Source organism: Octodon degus, unplaced genomic scaffold (assembly GCF_000260255.1).
Source record: "Octodon degus isolate 3935 unplaced genomic scaffold, OctDeg1.0 scaffold00060, whole genome shotgun sequence".
Lineage (NCBI taxonomy): Eukaryota > Metazoa > Chordata > Mammalia > Rodentia > Octodontidae > Octodon > Octodon degus.
The window spans coordinates 997,196-1,018,266 of NW_004524636.1; the positions used below are offsets into that span (position 1 = coordinate 997,196).

The window sequence follows — 21,071 nt, forward strand, 5'->3', positions numbered from 1 at the left end:
AAGACCATGTATCAAAGAAAACAAGAAGTATAAACCTGGCTAATAGTCATGAGAATTCAATTTATAAAAACCTGAGAAACATTAATCTACCAAGGCACAGACCCTTTAAGAATAACCAGGGTTTTCTCAATAAAATTATGGGGGTGGGAGAATAACCAGTTTGGACCTTTTATCTCTAATATTAATTATTTAAGCCAAAAGTAATTTTAAAACCATCACCTGAATGCCAAAAGGCGAAAGGCGGAAGGCAAGGGAAACAGCTCCCACTCCCTCTGAGCTACTCGCTTTGGAGAATATAAGGCCACTTCAGAGGGATAGCAACACGTGGTCGCGCAAAAGGAGCTAGGTGGCGTGAAGCAGAGCAAGAAATTGGTCTAGAGTGACGTGCATCGTCTTTCTACATTATTTCCTGCCACCATCTTGTTTTTGCTTTTTAAAAAAAGCAGTAAAGAAAATGTAAATGAATCAAAGGGGGGGGGGCGGTGGCTGGCACCAGAACGTTCCAGGCCTCGCTCCAGTCCAGGAAAGAAATGGCGCCCCCCGCCAGGCTCCCGGGGGTGGTCCCCGAGAGGGGGTGCAGAGGTCCGCGGTGTGGGGCGCAGAGGGTCTGGGCCGAGGTCACCAGCGCCGCTTCAGCGACGCTGTCCGGGAAAGCCGCGGCGGCCCACGTGCAACCTCTCGCTCCGACTGCATTGAGCTTTGCTACCCATCACTTATACGATGAGATTACGGGGTAGGATTAGCTCAACTAGTGCTCTTCCGAGCCATTTTGCGGCTTCCACACGGAGAAAAATACCAGCCATCGCGACGTCCCGCGCAGCCGCAGAAACCCAAAAGGACCAGCTAACCCGCGCTCCGCGCTACCCGCCCCCGCCTCCGGACGATACCACCTGGAGAATCCTCCTCCGAAGGACCAGCAATGGTATCGTCCCTGACATCTGATTGGTCAATCCGAACAAGGCGTGGCCTCCGGAGCCTGCTTCCGCGCGCCAGAGGTTGCCATCCGCATTGCGAGCCGGTCAAAGAGCTGACGCCATGGTGAGGAGTGGGTGTGGGTTGTGGGCTATGCGAAGGCCGTGGTGTAGGACTAGCTTCGGGTTCCACCCGGTCCCTGAGATGGGTTCTGCTCTCAGCGGGGCCGGACCAACTTGGGATCCTCGCTGACGTGCGCACCCCGGCTCTCGTTCCAGGTTCTGCTGCACGTGCTTTTCGAGCACGCCGTCGGCTATGCGCTTTTGGCGCTCAAGGAAGTGGAGGAGATCAGTCTGCTGCTGCCTCAGGTGGGTGAGATCGGTGGGCTTGCTCGCCTCCACTGCAGCCCCCGGGCTGCCGAGCCCCGGCATGCACCGCGCGCTCCCACGTGGCCGGCCGCTGGGGGGGGGGCTAGGCTGGGAGGGCTCTGGAGCATGCGGTCTTTACCTTGATTCACGGTTAGAGACGCTTAGGAGCGATGAGCGGTATGCCTTCCATACTGCGTAGAAATACAGTTGTGCTTGAGGTACGGGGTTCAGGCATCGGCATATTTTAGGAAGGCCGGGACCGTTTACTGGCTGTAGATGTTAAAACGAAGGAAGACGTCTATCATTTTCCTTACAGGTGGAAGAGTGTGTGCTCAACCTAGGCAAGTTCCACAACATCGTTCGCCTGGTGGCCTTTTGTCCATTTTCCTCTTCCCAGGTTGCCTTAGAAAATGCCAATGCAGTGTCTGAAGGTGAGTGCACAGGGAGATACTAGGCGAGGTTTCTGCTAATAGTTTTGAGTGGGGTTTAATAGTATTTGGCTTTTAAGTTACGAATGTGATGTGTGCGGGGTAATATTTGAGATTTACAGGATGAGATCTAAAACGGTGCTCACTGAGAAGAATGGAGAAGTGTTACATAGAACACAATCTAGCATTTAAGTTTTATTTCCTTGTTGGCGTTATAATGATAAATCCAAGTGGGCCGGAGGGGCTGTGTCCAAGTTTGTCTACACAAATATTGTACGTGGGTTTTTTTGTTGTCTTTCAATTTATTGGAAAGGGCTATTCTGATAAAGGCCAAGAAAAGGGGGCTTGGTCCCAGAAGGCAAATCAGGTTTTGAATACTTAAGGATAGGTTATAGCCTTTGTATGTTATTATACCGGTGCTTTTGGACCTAAGTTCATTTTCTCCCATCAAGCCAGGCTTTGCAGTGATGACTTGTGAAATCTGTCAATCCCCTGAATGTCACTGATGTCTCTATGTCTCTGAGCAATGCCTGAAGGGGAGAGCCTGAAGCCTGCCATCTCATCAGGCTCTAAGGACTAGTATAAACTGAGGAGATAAATGAGATCCTTTTGTAATTTAAGCAGTCAGTATGTTAGTGGGAGCTGTGTTCTTTTCCCTGAGGCATCGTTCATGAGGACCTCCGTCTGCTCCTGGAGACCCATTTGCCGTCCAAAAAGAAGAAAGTACTCTTGGGAGTTGGGGACCCCAAGATTGGTGCTGCTATACAAGAGGAATTGGGATATAACTGCCAGACTGGAGGTGTGATAGCTGAGATCCTACGAGGTAAGATACTCCTGAATTTTTTGACAATTTCAAGAGCAGGTTCTGAAGGCCTACTGGGGTCCTTGAGGTTGCTTCTGGGAAGGCCTACCTGTGGGTGCAGGAGCCAGCTCAGATCTCTTGCTAACAGTCGTGTTACCCTTAGGAGTTCGTCTGCACTTCCACAACCTGGTTAAGGGTCTGACAGATCTGTCAGCTTGTAAAGCCCAGCTAGGACTGGGACACAGCTACTCTCGTGCCAAAGTTAAATTTAATGTGAACCGAGTGGATAACATGATCATCCAGTCCATCAGCCTCCTCGACCAGCTGGACAAAGACATCAATACCTTTTCTATGCGTGTCAGGTAAGGTGCAGTGTTTGGTCTGAGGTCAAGACTGAATCATTCCCATAGCTAGGGCCATGTAGGCTGCAGTAGTGCCTCCTGGTGCTTACCACAGGCAGTGTTTTATGCTGACTGTATAGAAAAGGGAGGAAGAGTAAATTTGCCCCATATACACCTCAGCCCAGGCTTGTGCCTTGTCTGTATTGTGAATGGGGAAACAGGCTTCAGGGAGATTTGAATGGCTTGTTCCTGATATCTCTAGACAAAATAGGTATGGGAAGGGCTGAGGCTGTGACTTTGTTGTTTAGAGGTGTGGAAGCTGGGTCAGAGAATGATTATTTCTTTTTGTAGGGAATGGTATGGGTATCACTTTCCAGAGCTGGTCAAAATCATCAATGACAATGCTACATACTGCCGCCTTGCTCAGTTCATTGGAAACCGAAGGGAGCTGAATGAGGAAAAACTGGAGAAGCTGGAGGAGCTAACGATGGATGGGGCCAAGGCTAAGGCTATCTTGGATGCCTCTCGGTCCTCCATGGGTCAGTGCAGAGGCTGGCAGCTGGCAAAAGGTATGGGACTCTGAATGTCTAGCTCCTTTTTTTCATACTAGGTGTTTCCTAGGCATGGACATATCTGCCATCGACTTGATAAACATCGAGAGCTTCTCCAGTCGTGTGGTGTCATTGTCAGAGTACCGCCAGAGCCTGCACACTTACCTCCGCTCCAAGATGAGCCAAGTAGCCCCTAGCCTGTCAGCCCTAATTGGGGAAGCGGTGCGTCATGGGGAACACAAGTTGGGGGACGTGAATGTTGCCAATCTGCACTGCTATACTTGTAGATCCACAGTATCTTCTCCAGTTTGGTGTGACGGGGAGAGCAGGGGTGTGCAGATCAGGTCAGCAATCTCTACTCCTTTGATCTTTTTCCAGGTAGGTGCACGTCTCATTGCTCATGCTGGCAGTCTCACCAACCTGGCCAAGTACCCGGCATCCACAGTGCAGATCCTTGGGGCTGAAAAGGCCCTGTTCAGGTACCCGTGAGGGCACCTGCCCAGATCAGGTGCCACTTGTGGTGCGCACTACTTATTTGGGAATCACAGTGATGGCTGATCAGGGCTCCCTGACCCATGCAGACCTCTGGTGGGGGTGATGGCCAGTCCTGGTGTCTGAGTGATTCCCAGGGCCCAGCAAAGGGACGAAGTTTCCAGGTCAGCGACATTGGATGCCTTCCGTTTGCCTCTGGTAGTTATGGATTGATGTGTTGGTTAGATGATCCAGCCTAGCTTGAGGCTCATGTTAGAGATGTGGGAGGGGAGGGTTTAAGAGGAGCAGCTACCTTGGTTAATAGGATTAAAATTAAATTCTCCACTACATATTCTCTCAGAGCCCTGAAGACAAGGGGTAACACACCAAAATACGGACTCATTTTCCACTCCACCTTCATTGGCCGAGCAGCTGCCAAGAACAAAGGTCGCATCTCCCGATACCTGGCAAACAAGTGCAGTATTGCCTCCAGAATTGATTGCTTCTCTGGTATGGGTGGGCGGGTTGGCAGTTGGTAGGGCTGGGAGGTAAAGGGGGGCTGGCTACCTTAGCAGCTTCTACAGTGATGGTAACATTTTTCGTCAACAGAGTTCTCCTAGTGAGTGTTGATACATTGGGTCTGAGTGAAGCTGAGGGTAGAGAGAATCCTGATGGGTAGTCTATCACTCTGGGGCCTGACAGACTTTTCTCCCACACATAAATATAACACACGTACAGAGGTACCCACCAGTGTGTTTGGGGAGAAGCTTCGAGAACAAGTTGAGGAGCGCCTGTCCTTCTATGAGACCGGAGAGATTCCACGGAAGAATCTGGATGTTATGAAGGAGGCAATGGTTCAGGTCAGTGGGCTTTGCTGGGTGGTGGTAAACACTTGGCTGCTGGAGGTGATGAACTATCTTGACCTGATCTTGCATAGTGGAGGCAAAAAACTGATTTAATGAGCCTGATCCAGTAAAGCTGGAAGGGAGGCTCTTGTGAGCTAGGGGGCTACAGGTCTTTTCAGCACTTTTTTTGGCCAGGCAGAGGAAGCCGCTGCTGAAATCACCAAGAAGCTAGAGAAACAGGAAAAGAAACGCTTGAAGAAGGAAAAGAAGCGGCTGGCTGCACTGGCTGCTCTGGCATCTTCAGAGAACAGTAGTACGCCAGAGGAACATGAGGTCAGTCTCAGCAAGCCAGCCCTCCCAAGGGCCTAGGAAACAGGATTTTCAGCAGCAGAGCTGAGGGATGTGCTGCCTCAAGCCGTGGTCTGGAATCCAAGGTTTTGGATTGAAATACCTAAACTACCTCTTGATTCTAATAGGAAGGAAATAGGTGCTGAGACAACTTGCTCAAGAGCCCAAAGAGCTGGTTATAGCACACACCCGCTCCCTGGGGAAGTTGTTCTGTCCTCCGACTGCTTCCCAGGACTCAACAGGGGTAGTGTAAATTCCTGCTCTGCTTGTTCTCAGATGTGTGTCCAGAACTGGTATGGTTTCAGTTTTGCATGGGTGCAGGGAGGTCTCCCACATGCCAGACTAGAACTATTCCCCTGGGGCATTTAGTGCCATTTGTGACACGGCTTCACTTTTTCCTTTGGAATTTGGCACGATGGATCTATCATGACCGGCACGGAGGGTTTTTGCGTAGATTAGAGGGCTGAAGAAATTTCTTTACATGTTCTCCTTAACTTTCTAATTGGGGGTAACTGGGGGGTGGGCTTTCCAAGTTAAAGCACTGGGCATACTTTAAATGCATGCACACACCATAGATAACGCCTCTCAATGCCTCTTTTCACCTTTAGGAGATACAAGAAAAACCCAAAAAGAAAAAAAAACAAAAACTTGAGGAGGCTCCTCAGGAGAATGGAATGGATAGTCCATCTGTCTCTATTTCCAAACCCAAGAAAAAGAAATCTTTTTCCAAGGAAGAGTTGATTAGTAGTGACCAGGAAGAGACAGCTGGTGGTAGCCCAAATCCACCCAAAAAGAAGAAGAAATCTTCACCCCAGGAGGAAACAGGTAGTGAACCAGAAGAGGCAGCCAGAAGCATCCCCAAGAAAAAAAGAAAATTGTCTTCAAAGGACGAGCCAGTCAGTAGTGGGCCTGAGGAGGCTGTTGCCAGCAAGGGCAGTATCAAGAAAAAAAAGAAAAAGCTTCAAAGAACATCCCAGGAGGATTAGAATGGACATTCCCTGGGGAGTGCCCCAAGGTGACATTTCCCATCCCTTCCCCTAAATCCCAGTCAATAAAAACAAATCCACAAAATCAGTACATATGCTTTATTGAACACCTTGTACAGGTGTGGGCAGGACCTATGAGTGGGACAGGGCATCAATGACAGCCTCAGTGAAGTCATGGCAAGTAGCATAGCCACCCATGTCGGAGGTCCGAACCTGTGGGGGAGAATGGCAATCATCCTGTGGCCAACGTGCCATCCCTGATAACCCACCATCGTCACTCAACATACACAGCTCCCTAAGGAAGCCAGCCTTGGGATGACCTAGGCGCTGCCCAGGAAAGCAATTATGATCCACTGTCTAGAGGCCAAGGTCTCTTCACTGGTCCACTGAACAGAAGGGATGGGTGTGTAGATAGTAATGGTCCTTGTGAGGTTGGAGGGAATAAAGGGTTCTAGACCCCATGGGGGTGTAGATGGCCGATGACAGACTTGATGAAGTCCGTTGTGGTGCTGTAGCCGCCCATGTCTCGAGTCCGCACCTACAGCCACCACCGGCAACAGCCGTGGGGGAAAAAAGAAGAGAGCCCATGAAGCAGGGTAGGGCAATGTGATCAGACGTGGGACCCCAAGGTGCTGTGCAGCAGGGATGGAAGAGGCAGCAGGTGAGGGAGTAGCTTGCTCTCCTGAGCCACTGCAGTGCTGCAGCCACGGCAGGACAGGAGGCTGAGCACAAGGGAGAGACAGGGAAGTGCACATCAGGCTGAGGTCACCTCGAAATGAAAAGACCAGGAGGGAGGAATGGCAATGAAGATGGGCTCCCAGGCACGGAGAAGGAATGAAGATGGGCTCCCAGGCACGGAGAAGGTAAAGCTGGCACCTCGCCCTGCCTCCTATAAGCCCCGCTGTGCCACCCCAGCTACACATTCTGCATTCAGATGGCCCATGAACGGGGCAATGGATAGAGCAGATAAGGAATAGCAGATGGAAACTAAAAAGAGGCAAAGACCAAGAGGATGAAACAGCCAAGAAGAGGGAGGTAAAAGGCTCTGAACGTCATAGACGGATACTCTAGGGACCTAGCAAGAATGGAGGCCCGTTCCAGGTTTACCAGGGTGTTGTGCCACTGCTCTGACCCCAGCACCTTTCCAAACTCACCTTGCCAACTTTGATCACCTTCTTCACTGCATCTGCAATCATGCTGGAGTGATACTCAAGACTGTTGATGGGCACAGGAAGGGAGTCAGGCCCTCAGGACACTACTGTGAGTTCCCCACCCGCACTCTCCTCACCACCTCCAGCCTCTCAACCTACTTGAGATGCCGAAGCATGTTGGAAGCTGACAGCAGCATGGCTGTGGGGTTGGCTATATTCCTGCCCACTGCCTGGGCAAATGGGTGTCGGGCACCCTGTGGAAAGAGAAGGCCGAAGTCACTGGAAGGAGGCACAAACCTGCAGAGGTCAAGGTTCCAGAAGAAGCATTATGGTAGACAGTAGGCCAGTGTCACCAAGAAGAGTGGAGATGGGGGAGGATCATTAGAGAGTATTATTGGGATGAGAGAGGAACAGGAGACTTGAGGTCACAGAGAGACACAGATGAGGGAGCAAATGCTCTCACTCACCGTCTCAAAAACTGCATACTCTGCACTGTAGCTCTCACCAGGGACCACACCAGCTCCCCCAACCAGGCCAGCAGCCAGATTATCAATAATGTTCCCATAGAGATTAGGCATCACGAGCACATCAAACTGGTAAGGATTCTGCACCAGCTGGGGGGTGAGATGTAGGAATAAAGAAGACAGTTGAATTCCATTTCCCACTCCACCTCAGTACCATGCCAGTGGAGACATGGGGATGGTCTCACCTGCATACAGCAGTTGTCTATGATCATTGTCTCAAACTTGATTTTGGGGTATAGTTCAGCAACTTCCTCACAGCATTGGAGGAATAACCCATCCCCAAGTTTCCTGTTCATGGGCCAAAAGGAACAAAATCAGCCAGCAGAGTGCAAGGGGGCTACCTCCCCAGGAATTCATCCTAGGCAAAGCCATGCCCCTCACATGATATTGGCCTTGTGGACAGCTGTGACCTTGCTCCTTCCCTTCTTAGTGGCATAGTCAAATGCAAACTTTGCGATCCGCTGAGATTTGGTTCGAGTAACAATCTTCAAGCACTCAATCACACCCCTTGCACTCTAGATGAGAGAGAAAGCAGCTGAGAGACAATGGAGAGAAGGGCAAGGAGGAACTGCATCTTTCCTTCGCCTCCACACTCACCTCCCCAGCTTCCAGAGCCTTACCTCATGCTCCAGAGAGCTGTATTCCCCTTCTGTCTGCTCTCGAATAATCACCAGATCTAGATTGTTGTGTCGAGTCATATACCCAGGAAGAGACTTCACATGGACTACGTTGGCAAACAAGTCCAACTTACGCCTGAGAATGGACAGACATCAGTTCTATGGCAGCTGCCCAGCACTCCTCTGAGCTAAGCCCTTGTACACACTTACCTTAGCCGCATATCATAGGAAGCTAGTTCCCCCTTGTACTCCATTGGGGTATGGATCTTTCCTGTGTAAACAAAATAGGGGAAGCACTGCAGGCACAAGCCAAACCCAAGGACAGAGCTCAGTGTCCAATTCCCCAGGAACATAATACAACCCAAGTTCCCATCTCCCATTCCCAAACCTGACTGTAAATTGCTTCTAAGTGTGAGGGGTAAGAGACATTAAAATCAGAAGGGTTTGTTTTTTGTGGCCCCCTTTTTTTTTGTGGCACCAGGAATCAACTTAGGACCCTGCACTTGCCAGGCAGTTGCTTATGCTGCTAAGTTATATCCCCAGCTCAGAAGTATTTTTTAAATAATAAAATAAAATCAGAAATATTTAAAGGCAGGTATGTTAGCATACACCTGTAAATCCCAGCACTCAGGAGACTGAAGCAAGAGGACTGCACAAATTTGTGGCCAGCCTAGGCTACAAAGTGAGCCCAAGGCCAGCCTGAACTGTGTAGTGAGACCCTGTCTCAAAAAGGAAAAAAGAGAAGAAACATTTACTACTTTACTTTTAATTACCATCTTGTTGAAATTTCAAAGTGACCTAAGAAGAGGCTAACCTCTTTTTTTACTTTTATCACGTAAGAGTCTGGATTTAATTGCAGAGTGACAAACAATGCTAGGTGATCTATGATCTTTGATATTTTTATGTACACTTATTTGGCATTTTCTCAGCCAATATTTACTGAAAAACAGACTATGCTGGGTAACAGGCATCAATCAAAAACCATATAACTCCTGCCCTCATGGAGCAAACGATGTGTTGGGAGAACACAACTAATATAAAAAGCAATAAACGCCACAGGAGTAGTATTAGCAACATGCAGAGATGATGTACACAAAGGAGTCCTCTCTGGTAATAATGTCACAGAAGAGCTGATGTTTCAGTAAGACCTTAGGTTAAGTGCATACAGTAAGTTTCAAAAAAAAGTATGTCCACACTTGAATCCCAAGAATCTGTAAATGTGACTTTATGTTGAAATAGGATCTTTGTAAATATAATTAAGATTCTTGAGCTGGGTCTGGAGGCAGGAAGATTGCTGTAAATATGAGGCCAGCCTGGGCTAACCAGTGAGTCCAAGACCAGCCTGGACTTAGTATTAAGATCTTGCCTCTTATGCCTAAGATGTTTGAAATGCAGTGAGATAGTGAGGTTAAGCTTGATAGCCTAAATCGTTTGATAATAACAATAAGCTTTTCTTCTGGATGGTTAACAACCTAAGTTTGCAGACCAAAATTAGAGAAAAACGAGGGATACAAGGAAAGCCAACATTTTGGCCCTAGCCTTCTAAGGTCAATTAAGACTCAGGACATATGAGAACTTGTACTGTAACGTCATGTACCTCGGTAGTGTCCCAAATTTTCTGATCAAGAAGATTATGGGGGCAAAGAGGAAAGTGATCGATGACGTAGAGTGGGCCTAAGGAGAGTCACATGGGGAGAAGACACTCTCTCAGGCTTTCACAGAGAGCACATTGGCCAAGCAATGGCCGTGACTCATCCACATGGCTGCACTGATAAAGGTTCTACAATCTGAGGTACAGGATCTCAGAATAAATCCTGAGGGCATTTCACTGACCTTCTCAGACCAAAAAGCTACAACCCTTGTTGCATAGGTCCTGCTTTACCTTGGTCTTAACCATCCAGTAGAAAAGTATGAAGACGAAATATAAGAAATAAAGCCATGCTGTTAAGTTGAGCTGTGGGGGACTCAGGTCAATAATTTCTGACATTGCCAGTTAAACAGAAGACCCAATGCTATTATGGACTACTGGACTCTTTTAGAATATTTTGCTGAGTTTACACACCTATAGTAGTCAATAACGGAACTTAGAAAAAATGGGGTATACCTATGAATGGCCATTTTGTATCTGTGTATTCAAAGTGGTTGGGATAGATATATAGTTGCATTCTCTTAATGAATAGAATGATTTGTTCTAATGGTGTTTGTAAATAGGATCACAAGTCCGCATCTTGTACAGCAATTAACCACTAAGAAGAATATATGCAGTGTATTATTTGTTGAAACTGTATTTCCAATTTGATTTGAAACTGTCTCATTGCTGTTTATCAATAAAACTTTGAAGAAAAAAAAAAATCTTGTCTCAAAAACAAAGTGGGGGCGGGGGGAGATGGCTCAGTAGAGTAAGTGCTTGCCTGGCAAGCACAGGGTCCTGAGTTCAATCCCGGTACCAAAAAGACAGAAAGAAAAACAGAAAGAAAGAATAAATACAAGGGCCAGTCAGATAGCTCAGCAGAAGAAAGCACCTGCTTAGGCAGGCGCAGGGACCAGGATTCAATCCCCAGCATACCATGTTGGCCTGCCCTCAGGGCGCCCTGAGACAGTGAGTGATACTGGGCGTTGTGGCATGCGCCTGTAATTCCAGAACTTGGGAGGCTGAAAACAGGAGAATCAGTATGAGTCAGATCTGTTTAGTGAGATCCCTTAAGACTCTGTACACAATATATTTAAAAAAGAAAAAAAGAAAAAAATACTGATACAGAGACACAAAGAAGAAAAGCCATATGAAAATTAAGGGAAAGACTCAAGAACTTCATTTACAAGTTCAGGAACATCAGGAAGAGGCAGAAAGGATTCTCCCCTTAAGCCTTTGGAAGAACTGTTGCTCTGCCATCACCTTAATTTCAGACTTCTGGCTTTTAGAACTGAGACAATAAATTTTGATTAATTTTAGCCACCAAGATGGTAGTAGTTTGCTATGGTAGCCGTAAGAAACTCCTACTGTATCATGAGTAAATGAAGATTCTGACACGTGTATCAAAGGGAACACCTTCTGGGCAGAGGAAATAGCATTAAGTCAAGGTAGTACACATATCTGCTAAAGACTTTTTTTTTTTACGATCCTGGGTATCGAACTAAGGACCTTGTGCATACCAGGCAGGTGCTTATGCCGCTAAGCTCTCTCCCCAGCCCAAGGCAGTACACATATTTGGAAACTAACCAGGTCTAGTGTGATCAAAGCACAGAACAAATACTGTGGAAACCAAGGCAGAAAAGCCGACGTCCAACTTAAGAACTTTATTTTCTGTGCTAAAAATGGACCTGGGAACATTAAACTGATCATTCTTTCTTTTTTATTTATGTGTGTGTGTGTGTGTGTGTGTGTGTGTGTGTGGCCTGCTAAGCCCACCAGGGGGTGGGGCGGGCTGGCTGGCATGTGGGGCTGGGGGATTGAACCGCGGTCCATGTGCGTTGCTAAGCTTGTTCTAAGTAGGTGCTTTAGACCACTGAGCCATCTCACCAGCCCTAAACTGATCTTTCTAAAGAAAGATATGAAGAACTTAGACAATAGGGGCAGAACTGGAAGCCAAAAATATCTACGAGGACAGTAAATAGAGCAAGATAGAAAAATGGGCAGTTAGAAGGGTCATTCTAGAAACACATTTAACAAGATTTAATGAACAATGTCACCTCAGAACAAGACACCAAAACTATGCAGCCTTCCTGCACAGCCAGCTGATACTTGGCATGACTCACGGGTTTCCAATGAAAACGAACAGCCAGCCAAGTATCAGCAGTGGGAGCTCTAGAAAGTTGATGTATTCGTATATGGAGAGAGAACTTTAATGAACATTGCTCATCTGATTTTAAATGACACATAATGACATATGGGCAGGGTGGCAAGGTGGAACACATACCAATTATGGCCACTTTGTTCTCCTTCATAGAGTTCAGCACCTGGTCCAGCTTCTCCTCAGAGGCCATATTCTGCACCTCACTCAGGTGGTGTTCCTGGAACTCGACCGGAACAGAAGCAGCCTTCAGGGACAGGTCCCAAAAAAGAGTCAAGGTCGAGCAAGTCCTTTCCAAATCACCAGAGCTCCCCTGCAGCCTGAGGGGTCACCCCAGGCCATTCACCTTGAACACCTCCTTGACAGCATGCATGAGCTCCGGCCCCACACCGTCTCCTGGCAGCATGGTCACAGGAAATGCGCCCTCCACCCTCACGTCTTGAGCCTGTGAATGGGGACAGCCGAGCTAGAGCTGGCGTGGAAGCAGGGCCGTAGAAAGAGGGTGGGAAGAAAGCAAGATGACGCGAGAACGCGACAGGCGCTTGGGCGAAAATAAGAGTTAGACCTAGCGCGTACCTGAGAAGCCGCATTCGCAGGGGCCGAGATACTCAGACCTCTCCATGCCCCAGGGTTCCGGGCGGCAACAGCTGCCTGCGACAAAGACACAAGCGAGATTAGACCTGGGATTCTCAGACCACAACAACGCAATGCTTTGTCCTTCTTAGGAAACCCTGGAAAATATCCTCCGCTCCTCCGCCCGCCCCATGGCCAACGTATCCCCAGCCCTCACTCGGGTCAGCCAGCGGACACCACTCCAAGACGCCATGTTCCACGCAGGAAGTCGCACCGGACTAACGTCATAAGCCAGCGCAGCCCCGCCTCCTTCTGGCCTGCGTAGATGCGCTGTAGGTCTGAGCGCAGCTACCTGCGCGGATTGCCGGCTGGCTTCTCTCCAGTTTAGGGGTGGTGAAACACGGAGACACCTTGTCATTGCTTTATTTTCAGTCGCCGTACTTAACATGTTGAAACTTCAAAATAACATTAAAAGAGAATGTGTGACTTTATCAACAAGGACTCGAGTTGAAAATCCCCGGGGTCCGGGAATGTCGCTCAGTGGCATGGCGCCTGTGTGGCAAGCGAGCGCGAGGTCCCGAGTTCGATTGCCGGTACCGAAAAAGGAAGAGAAAGGGAGGGAGGAAGGAAGGGGAGAGGGAGGAGAAAGGGAAGAAAAGGAAGAAATCAGCTGAGCTTGAAAAACAGTTCGTAGGAGTAGTTCATTCAGTCTTGCTCTCCGACTCCCCCTGGCCCTTTACAGTACTGGGGATTGAGCCCAGTCCCCTCCCTCCCAGCCAGGGCTGAACCTGGCGGGCTTCCTGCCTCAGGCGCCCAGAGTGAGGCGTGACAGGCATGCGCCACCACACCCTGCCGGTATCTCCTTAATATCCATTATTTGTGTCTATGTTTCTTGCTTTTTATTGTTTTTTTAACCAGTAGTGACTGAACACTTGGATGTCAGGCTCTAGGAGCAGTACTAGAACACCTCCCGGCGCGTGGGACCGGGTAGCTGGTTGCCTGTTTTCTCGTCCTGACCTACCAGTTACACTGTGTTAAGTTCCATTGTTTTTCCTATAGGATCTTGTTCGTTGATATGGACAATTTCTCTAATAGTTTGTCCCAGGCTCAAACTCTTCAGGAAAAGCCCACAACTGATATTGGAAATTATTTACAATAGGTGAGATTAAAGATGAATTTCAAACTAGATTTTTAAAGATTCTAGTCATGTTGTTTACCTGAATGAAAACAAAATGACACAAGGTATGCGCCACCACACCTGGGATTCCAGGCCCAGCACGTTGTACCTGGGGTTCTGGGGCTGGCTGGGCATGCGGTACTGGAGCTCGAACTTGGGACCTTGTGCTTGCCAGGCAGGCACTCGGACTGCTGAGCAATTCCCCCAACATGCGCTCCCATGACCTTTGAATCATCTGTCCAACTGCACCAGCACAACCTGTTAAGAATTCAGGCTTTCCAGTCCCATCTCAGACTTGCTCAGTCCAAATCCCAGTGTCAACAGGAAGCAGGGTTCTGGTGGCTTGAGGAACCAGGCCTTGTAAACCTCTCTGAGGGGTCCTTTTTGATGCCTTTGATGAGATAACTCAGAACACGCAGGTGGCTATACGGAAGTACAGGTAGAGTACATGGTAAACTAGATACAGGGATAATTTGCCTCCAAGGGAGGAGGCAGATAGTGCCACAAAGGCATCTGCACTAAGTGTAAGTCTGAGCATCTTTTTATGTACATGGAGTTTACTCCTGTTTTTCCGGGAACTGTGGTTGATCATGATGCTTTATCAGCAGTTTTCTTAGAAGTCATCTTGAAAGTACAAAATGTCTTCCTTTGTTTTTACATGGTCAATGTTCGCTCAGGAGCCTTAATCATTTTAAGAAACTTAGGAAAGAAATTTATGAAAGATAAATTGTTAATCTACATCAGATCTCAGCCAAAGACAATGAAGGCCTTTAAAGACTATTTCCTGGGCCAGAGATATAGCTCATTTCCTGGGTCAGGGATATAAGTTGTGAGTTCGATTCCCAGTACCACACACACACAAAAAAAAAAGAGTTAATTTTTTTTTCCCAATATCCCTGGGCTGTAGCCTATGCTAAGCAGGAATCCTGTGTGCCTTGTTTTAGAAATAGCGGTCCTAGGCCAGACAGGGTGGCACATATCTGAGTACTGCCAATACTCAGGAGACTGAAACAGAAGGATCACTGAGACATGAAACCTCATGGGCTTGGTAAAATTTTTATTTATTTATTTATTTATTTATTTATTTTTGGTACCAGGGATTGAACTCAGGACCTTGTGCTTGCTAGGCAGGTGCTTATGCTGCTGAGCTATCTCCCTGTGAACTTGGTAATGTTAAACACACACTCTACTCCTGAGCTATACACCCCAGGCCCAGAAAATACATTTTAAACAAGGCTCCTCCACATGATGAACAGTAAAATTTAAAAACTGCTAGTTAAGCCCTCGGTCTGACATCTCATCAATCCTAAAAGGTGGCTGGGTGTTCTTTCAGGACAAGGGAGAGAATGCAGTTGGGGTTCAATCCCCAGCCTGCCATGCCGGCCCCACCCCAGGGGCACACTGAAGTGGCAACTGAGATGGTGTGGTGGTACAGTCCTGTAATCCCAGCACTTGGAAGGCTGAAAACAGGAGAATCACTACAAGTCTGATCTGTGTAGTGAGACCCTGTAGACCCTGTACTAATTCATTTAAAAAAGAAAAAGAAAGTAGAGAGCAAAGGAAGAGTCCAAGAGGAAAGGACCACATGTAGTTGTCATTCCCCCACCATGCACTGCCTCCAGCCAGGCTGCACCTTTTCATAGCCCATTCAGCTCTGAGATCATCAACAGGTTAGCCACTTAGCATGCTCAAATCCACTCATCTCTCAGTCTCTTAATACAATCAAATTGATCATTGAGATTAATTGGCATCTACTGAAGAAAAAGTGGAAGATTACTCTTTTTTTTTTTTTTTCATTTACTTCAGGTCATTTAGGGTGGGGGTCTTAGTTTCTTTTTGATGAGTTACAATACCTGACATCCACAACTGTAAGAAGAAAGGTTTATTTTAGCGCATAGTTTGTACAGGTTTGGGTCCATCATCCACTGGCTCCATGCAGAGTGGCATGGCAGAGGGGCACAGCAGAGAAGGAAGAGCAGCTGAGCTCTCCTTTACTCCATCCATGTAGACCTCAGCTTTACCAGTTTCATGATAGCAGGCAAAAGAGAGTGAAACCAAGGGAGGAGTGAGGGAGGGATGGACCTGGCCTCGTGACCCACCGGCTCCAAGCAGGCTTGCCTCCCGCCATCACACTTAGCTCTGAGTGCTTCACTGGCAGATTCACTGATGAGTATCACACCCTCAGGCTCCAGACAGGAGCCCACCGGGAGCACTCTGGGCTCTTGGGGGCCATCTTGGTATATGCCATATAGTGGGAATGAGAAAAAATGTGCCAGGTTTTTCCAGTCTCCTTCTAGAAAATATTAATTTTCTTGAGGATAACATTATTTCCATTCCTAAATTTGGAACCCAGTCTAACACTATAAAATTCTGCTGATATAACACTAGATATCTGTCATCACAATAAAGGGGACAGATGTAGATTCCCAGGCCAAAGAGATGAGACCTTTTTTTTTTTTTCCTTTTTTTTTAACATAGAGTCTCGCTTTGTAGTCCAGGCTGGCTTTGTACTCAGAGTGACACTCCCGCCTCAGCCTCCTGAGTACTGGAATCTCTACGCATATGCTATTATGCCCAGGGAGGCCATTCTTGTTCTGTGAGCTCAGCAAGTTCTCCTGGCCTTTCAGTCTCCACGAAGGCCTCATAATGGGATGTCTGGTTGGGACCTTTGAAATGTCCCTTCACCAATCTCTCCAGTCATGGAAGATTTTTTTCCCTTCTAACTATTATGGAACCTCCCCTAGTTAGCACCAGACGCCACAATAATGAGTGATCTGCCGATATATGAGAGGTCATTACGAGACTGAGTGAGCTGAACTCAGTTTCCCAGGCTGGTACGTCCACCCTGGAGCCAGCTGCAAGTGGTACCATAGAACACTCAACCTAAACAAGAGCAACACATGATCCAAGGCTGGAAGGCCGCATTCCAGTGTCAGAGGCACAGGGCTGTGAGCTTTTGGCCCACCTGGCATAACCTCCATCTCCAGACCGTTCTCTGATTCCGGCATTTCAATCACCAGGGGGAGAGACAAGAAGAGCAGGGCACCCCAGCCCTTTCACAGTACCCCAAATGACTCCTCTCACGTGTGCCTGGAGCTCATTTCATGATACGTATACAACCAAATCCTTTTCCCTCAAAGCTTTTGTTTCTTAGCTTCTACCTAAGACAATAAGTTTATTCTCAAATATTTTTTCTAACACTATCTTTGTGTATATATCATAGTAGGTCTTTTTTTTTTTTTTTTTTTTTTCGGAACTGGGGATTGAACTCAGGCCCTTGTGCTTGCCAGGGAAGCACTTATTCTACTGAGCCATCTCCCCAGCCCCAGAATAGGTCATTACTTTACCTGAAATTTAGTTTTGTAAAGGTGAAAGATGAAACCTTTTTTTCTCCAAAAGTTCAGCTAATTGGCTGAGTTATCATTAACATATCTTTCCTCCCGGTGAGAAATTCTACCTTTATCAAGTACAGAAGTTCAACTTATGATGAATTTATAGTCCAATAAATCCATTGTAAATTGAAAATATCATTAAGTTGAAAATCCTTTGAGTTGACAGCTAACCTATTAGCCATCGTGGCTTAGCCTGGCCTCCCTTACATGCACTCAGAACACATGCATTAATTCACAGTGGCACAGAATCATCTATCACAAAGCCTATTTTATGACAATAAAGTACTGGGTATCTCATGAAACTTATTGGAAGTGAAAGCCAGGACAGGTGGACGGGTTTGCCTTCTACCATGGCAAAGTTGAAAGGTTGTAAGTAGCAACATTGTAAGTCAGGAACCATCTGAAATAAACTTCCACAAAGCTATTAGGTCAAATCGTGGGAAACTGATGACATCTATCATCTCACCCAGCCTTATGTTCTCAGTTGCACCAACGTGGAGGCTGGACAGGCGGAAATCAAGACTCCGCAGTGACATGACAGGTGCAACACACCCGGCTCTGGCCCCGTCGGGCTTCTCTGAATTAGCACACTCTAAGTGACCACAACATTATGTACAGGCCAAACTTAACATAAAGAGTATTCCTGAACTTTCTTGGATGGTCCAGAAGAAACAGTACAGACTTTCAAGAGGAGAAAGAAAAAATCAGATCGTTAAAGATTCAGCGAGGCAGATTACTCCAGGCCCTTTTCAAGTCCAACAGTGCCACCTGCTGGACTTGCCACCAAGCACATCTTTTTTTTTTTTTTTTTTTTTTTTTTTTAGAATGAAATGTTTTCATTCAATAAACTAAAAGCCCATTTCTGGATGATTCTTTCTCACATATACTTCATTTGTTTTATGAAAAAGCAGAGCCCTGTGAGTCTGATCCGTCTTCCTCGTGACTAACCTGGAAGCATCGGAGTTCACAAGTCTTTTTGTCAGATGCAACCACACAAAGCCAATCACGAAGATTATTCTTTTTAAGATATTTCTTGGTAAGATATTTCAAATATCTTTTGGAGAACTGTTTCTCAGAAACAACTGTGATCTTATTCTTGAACCGTTCAATGTGAACAACATTCCCAAGGTTTCCAGTTTTTCCATTGACTTTAACCTTCTCTCTCAGAAACTGTTCAAAATGTCCAGAATCAAAACTTCCATCTTCTACTGGATGAGTAAGGTCCACATTAAACTTCCAGGTTGACCTCTTAGGCTCCTTGTCTTCTGCAGTGCCATCTTGACAGCAGCGGGATGATCAGAGACAGACATCCTTTTTTAAAACAAAAACAGTTGGATATGGTGGTGCAGACCTGTGATCAGGACTATAAGTTTAAACCCAACCTGGCCAACTTAGTGAGTTAGTGAAAACCTGTCTTAAAATTAAAAATAAGTTCTGGGGCATAGCTCAGTTCAAAGGCCCTAGGCTCAATCTCCACTAATTGTATTTCCTACTATCTTATTTATTAACCCAAAGAAATCAAACAGCATTCCAACCTGGCAATCCCACTTAGAAGTATGTCAACTTGGATTCTGGCTATTAAGCGAAGGGGACAAAGGCCTTACTATTCAGATGGAAATGCTACACTTCAGGGGCACAGTTGGTCCAGTCCTAATGTTATCTGGAATAGCGGCAGCAGAAATCTCTTCAGAGGAAATTTATTCTTCATTTCTCCACCTAAAGTAAATCTGCTGGTTCAGCGAGACTCTTTAGTCACAGAAGGTCCCCTACTGCCTGGCCTGGTACACTGGTGGTTTGGCTAAGCTGATGATTTACGTTGTCCAGGTTCAAACTAGTACCAACTACATGGAATCAGAAACACACATGTGCTCTGCTCAGTAGATAGAACTCAAGGCAGTGTTGGCAATTGTGGCCAACACGGGCCTTGATGAGTCTTGCTGTATTTCCACTCTTTCATGCTGCCAGGGGCCCAGCTGTCTTGTTTGAAAGACTGGCAGGTTAGACATTCCTCCCTGGAGCTACAAATTGTGGAAACAAATTCAGTGGCCAATCACACAGCCTGGATGCTGCTGGAGATGCCCAGAATGAGGGCCCTTCTGTAATAAAACCAAGTGGAATTGTCTGCTGGTCCAGGCCTCCCTGCCCATATTATCACCACCACTGCCTGGATCTACCCGCAAACCAGACAAAGCAACACATGTGCCATCATGGGCTGGCCTGAAGTAGAGAAGTCTGTGTTTCTGATGTAGAAGCCACCACTGCAGTCTAGACAAGGATCACCTCCTCCCAGGTAATTCTGAGTGATGATAAGGACAAAAGAGATAGAAGGTTACAGAGAACTATTACGAAAAGTTGGGATCTGACTATTCCTGAAAATGGTGCTCGTTTTTTATTGTTTTGTTTGCTTTGTTTTTAGTGGGCAGGTTTTTTCACCAGAAACCCCAAGCCTGGCAAAGGAGCCTAAGGTATTCAAACTTAATTCTAATCTAATTATGGTTTAGTGCCTAGATTCTTTTGATGGATTAACAGACTCCTAGATCATAAAGGGAGCAGCTCCTTAGCTAGGTGAGTACACTGCTTGCCAAGTCTTCCAAAACTGGCCCGCCCCAGCTAAGGCAGTAGATGTAATGAGTCTCTGTACATTCTGTAAAAGTGCCCTTTCCCTCTTGTGCCTGGCTAATTCAGACAACAGATCTAGGAATGAGCAGGAAAAGAGTGGAGAAATGATGACGTTCTAGTTCCTGGAGTGGAATGCACTCCTTTTGCAGCCATGGAGGGCTAGCAAAAAAGACACTATACACCGGAAGGTGCACAGAAAGGGGTGATTAGTTTGTCCTCTGTCCCCTAGATTCAGCACTGCAACCTAGCAGAACTGCCCTAAGGCCCTTGTGAGTACAGCAGCAGCTGTGGCTGACAACCCGATCCCTTCTGGGTTTATCACGCTGCAAATATGCTATGAAGACAGAAATTCACATGGACAAAGCCAGCTGTGCCCTTTGCTAGCCAGCAAGAGCAGTTTCTGAATATTCCTATTCCTCCATGCGTGTATAGACAGGCCATTCAACACAACCTTGTCTCAGGCTGACTGGCACAAACGTATGTACTTTTCTTGTCAGCCAAGTGGTTCACATACACTGACCAAATCTGCAGCTACTTGATAACATACCCTCAGTGACTAGCTGAGCCCATGGGATGGTGATCCAAACCAGATTGGACAACAAATCCCAAACTGGAGTGACATGTGATCATCTGGGTTGTCCGTGTGCATGTGAGCCATGGACTGTCTCTCCATTAGGGATGTGCATTGCTTTATGGCTCATCTGTTGCTTCCTATAATTATTGCAATGACCTCAAAGATCAGATCAGTCTGAAACTCATTTGTATGGGTCGTAATGGATAATAGTCTGGCCATAGACTATATCCTTTCTGAAATACGATCTACTGGTCCCCTTGGGACATTCACAAGTGACAGAACCAGAGGCCTTGGGTGGTATGATTTGAAACTAATGCTGCAGATTGGCTTCTTCTTGCTGGAAGCTCTCTTGATAGTAGCCTTAGTTAAATTCTGCATGAAACAAATTGAATGGACTTGGTCCCAGCCTCTGTTGATCAGGTTAATTGGAGTGGTGGATGGAGTGGCATAGTCATGTGAGTATTGAGTTTAGCCAAAAATATTCAGTGCTGGTTGTTAGGACAAGGCACCCTTGGCCCTGATTATCCTTGCCAGCTTGAGTAGGCAAGCCCAGAATCCAAGGTCCTGACTGCTCTCTGCCCACATCCTTCATGCTGGATGCAAG

General features: G+C 46.9%; 2 protein-coding genes, 5 non-coding genes and 1 pseudogene across 10 annotated transcripts; 6 read left to right on the forward strand and 2 right to left on the reverse strand.

Moving 5' to 3' along the window:
- Nucleotides 1–968: 968 nt before the first annotated feature.
- On the forward strand, nt 969–6,720 carry Nop56 (NOP56 ribonucleoprotein). 2 transcript variants are annotated; one of them, XM_023718565.1, is made up of 13 exons: nt 969–1,038; nt 1,191–1,280; nt 1,597–1,711; nt 2,370–2,531; nt 2,674–2,872; nt 3,203–3,390; nt 3,473–3,624; nt 3,781–3,881; nt 4,235–4,383; nt 4,612–4,733; nt 4,914–5,051; nt 5,675–6,071; nt 6,711–6,720. In XM_023718565.1, exons 1-12 carry the CDS (start codon nt 1,036–1,038, stop codon nt 6,050–6,052), a joined length of 1,797 nt encoding a protein of 598 aa, XP_023574333.1. In that variant the 5' UTR covers nt 969–1,035; the 3' UTR covers nt 6,053–6,071; nt 6,711–6,720. The 2 variants fall into 2 exon arrangements, with proteins under 2 accessions (XP_023574333.1, XP_004634291.1); XM_004634234.3 differs by lacking the exon at nt 6,711–6,720 and having other exon boundaries at nt 5,675–6,135.
- LOC111817534 lies at nt 2,168–2,235 on the forward strand. Its single transcript, XR_002821709.1, has one exon. It is a non-coding gene; the product is annotated as a small nucleolar RNA SNORD110 (small nucleolar RNA).
- LOC111817531 lies at nt 2,945–3,074 on the forward strand. Its single transcript, XR_002821706.1, has one exon. It is a non-coding gene; the product is annotated as a small nucleolar RNA SNORA51 (small nucleolar RNA).
- Nucleotides 3,943–4,026, forward strand: LOC111817532. Its single transcript, XR_002821707.1, has one exon. It is a non-coding gene; the product is annotated as a small nucleolar RNA SNORD86 (small nucleolar RNA).
- Nucleotides 4,452–4,521, forward strand: LOC111817530. The gene has a single exon (XR_002821705.1). It is a non-coding gene; the product is annotated as a small nucleolar RNA SNORD56 (small nucleolar RNA).
- Nucleotides 4,774–4,844, forward strand: LOC111817529. The gene has a single exon (XR_002821704.1). It is a non-coding gene; the product is annotated as a small nucleolar RNA SNORD57 (small nucleolar RNA).
- Nucleotides 6,137–13,006, reverse strand: Idh3b (isocitrate dehydrogenase 3 (NAD(+)) beta). Of its 3 annotated transcripts, none has more exons than XM_004634237.2 (12): nt 12,923–13,006; nt 12,709–12,783; nt 12,479–12,577; nt 12,259–12,379; nt 8,555–8,615; nt 8,348–8,480; nt 8,109–8,242; nt 7,913–8,015; nt 7,671–7,817; nt 7,363–7,457; nt 7,207–7,267; nt 6,137–6,265 (listed from the first exon to the last, which is right to left on the reverse strand). In XM_004634237.2, exons 1-12 carry the CDS (start codon nt 12,956–12,958, stop codon nt 6,185–6,187), a joined length of 1,146 nt encoding a protein of 381 aa, XP_004634294.1. In that variant the 5' UTR covers nt 12,959–13,006; the 3' UTR covers nt 6,137–6,184. The 3 variants fall into 3 exon arrangements, with proteins under 3 accessions (XP_004634294.1, XP_004634293.1, XP_023574334.1); XM_004634236.2 differs by having other exon boundaries at nt 6,141–6,590; XM_023718566.1 differs by lacking the exon at nt 12,923–13,006 and having other exon boundaries at nt 6,174–6,590; nt 12,479–12,604.
- Nucleotides 13,007–18,171: 5,165 nt separating this feature from the next.
- Nucleotides 18,172–19,231, reverse strand: LOC105742568 (annotated as a pseudogene).
- Nucleotides 19,232–21,071: the final 1,840 nt, after the last annotated feature.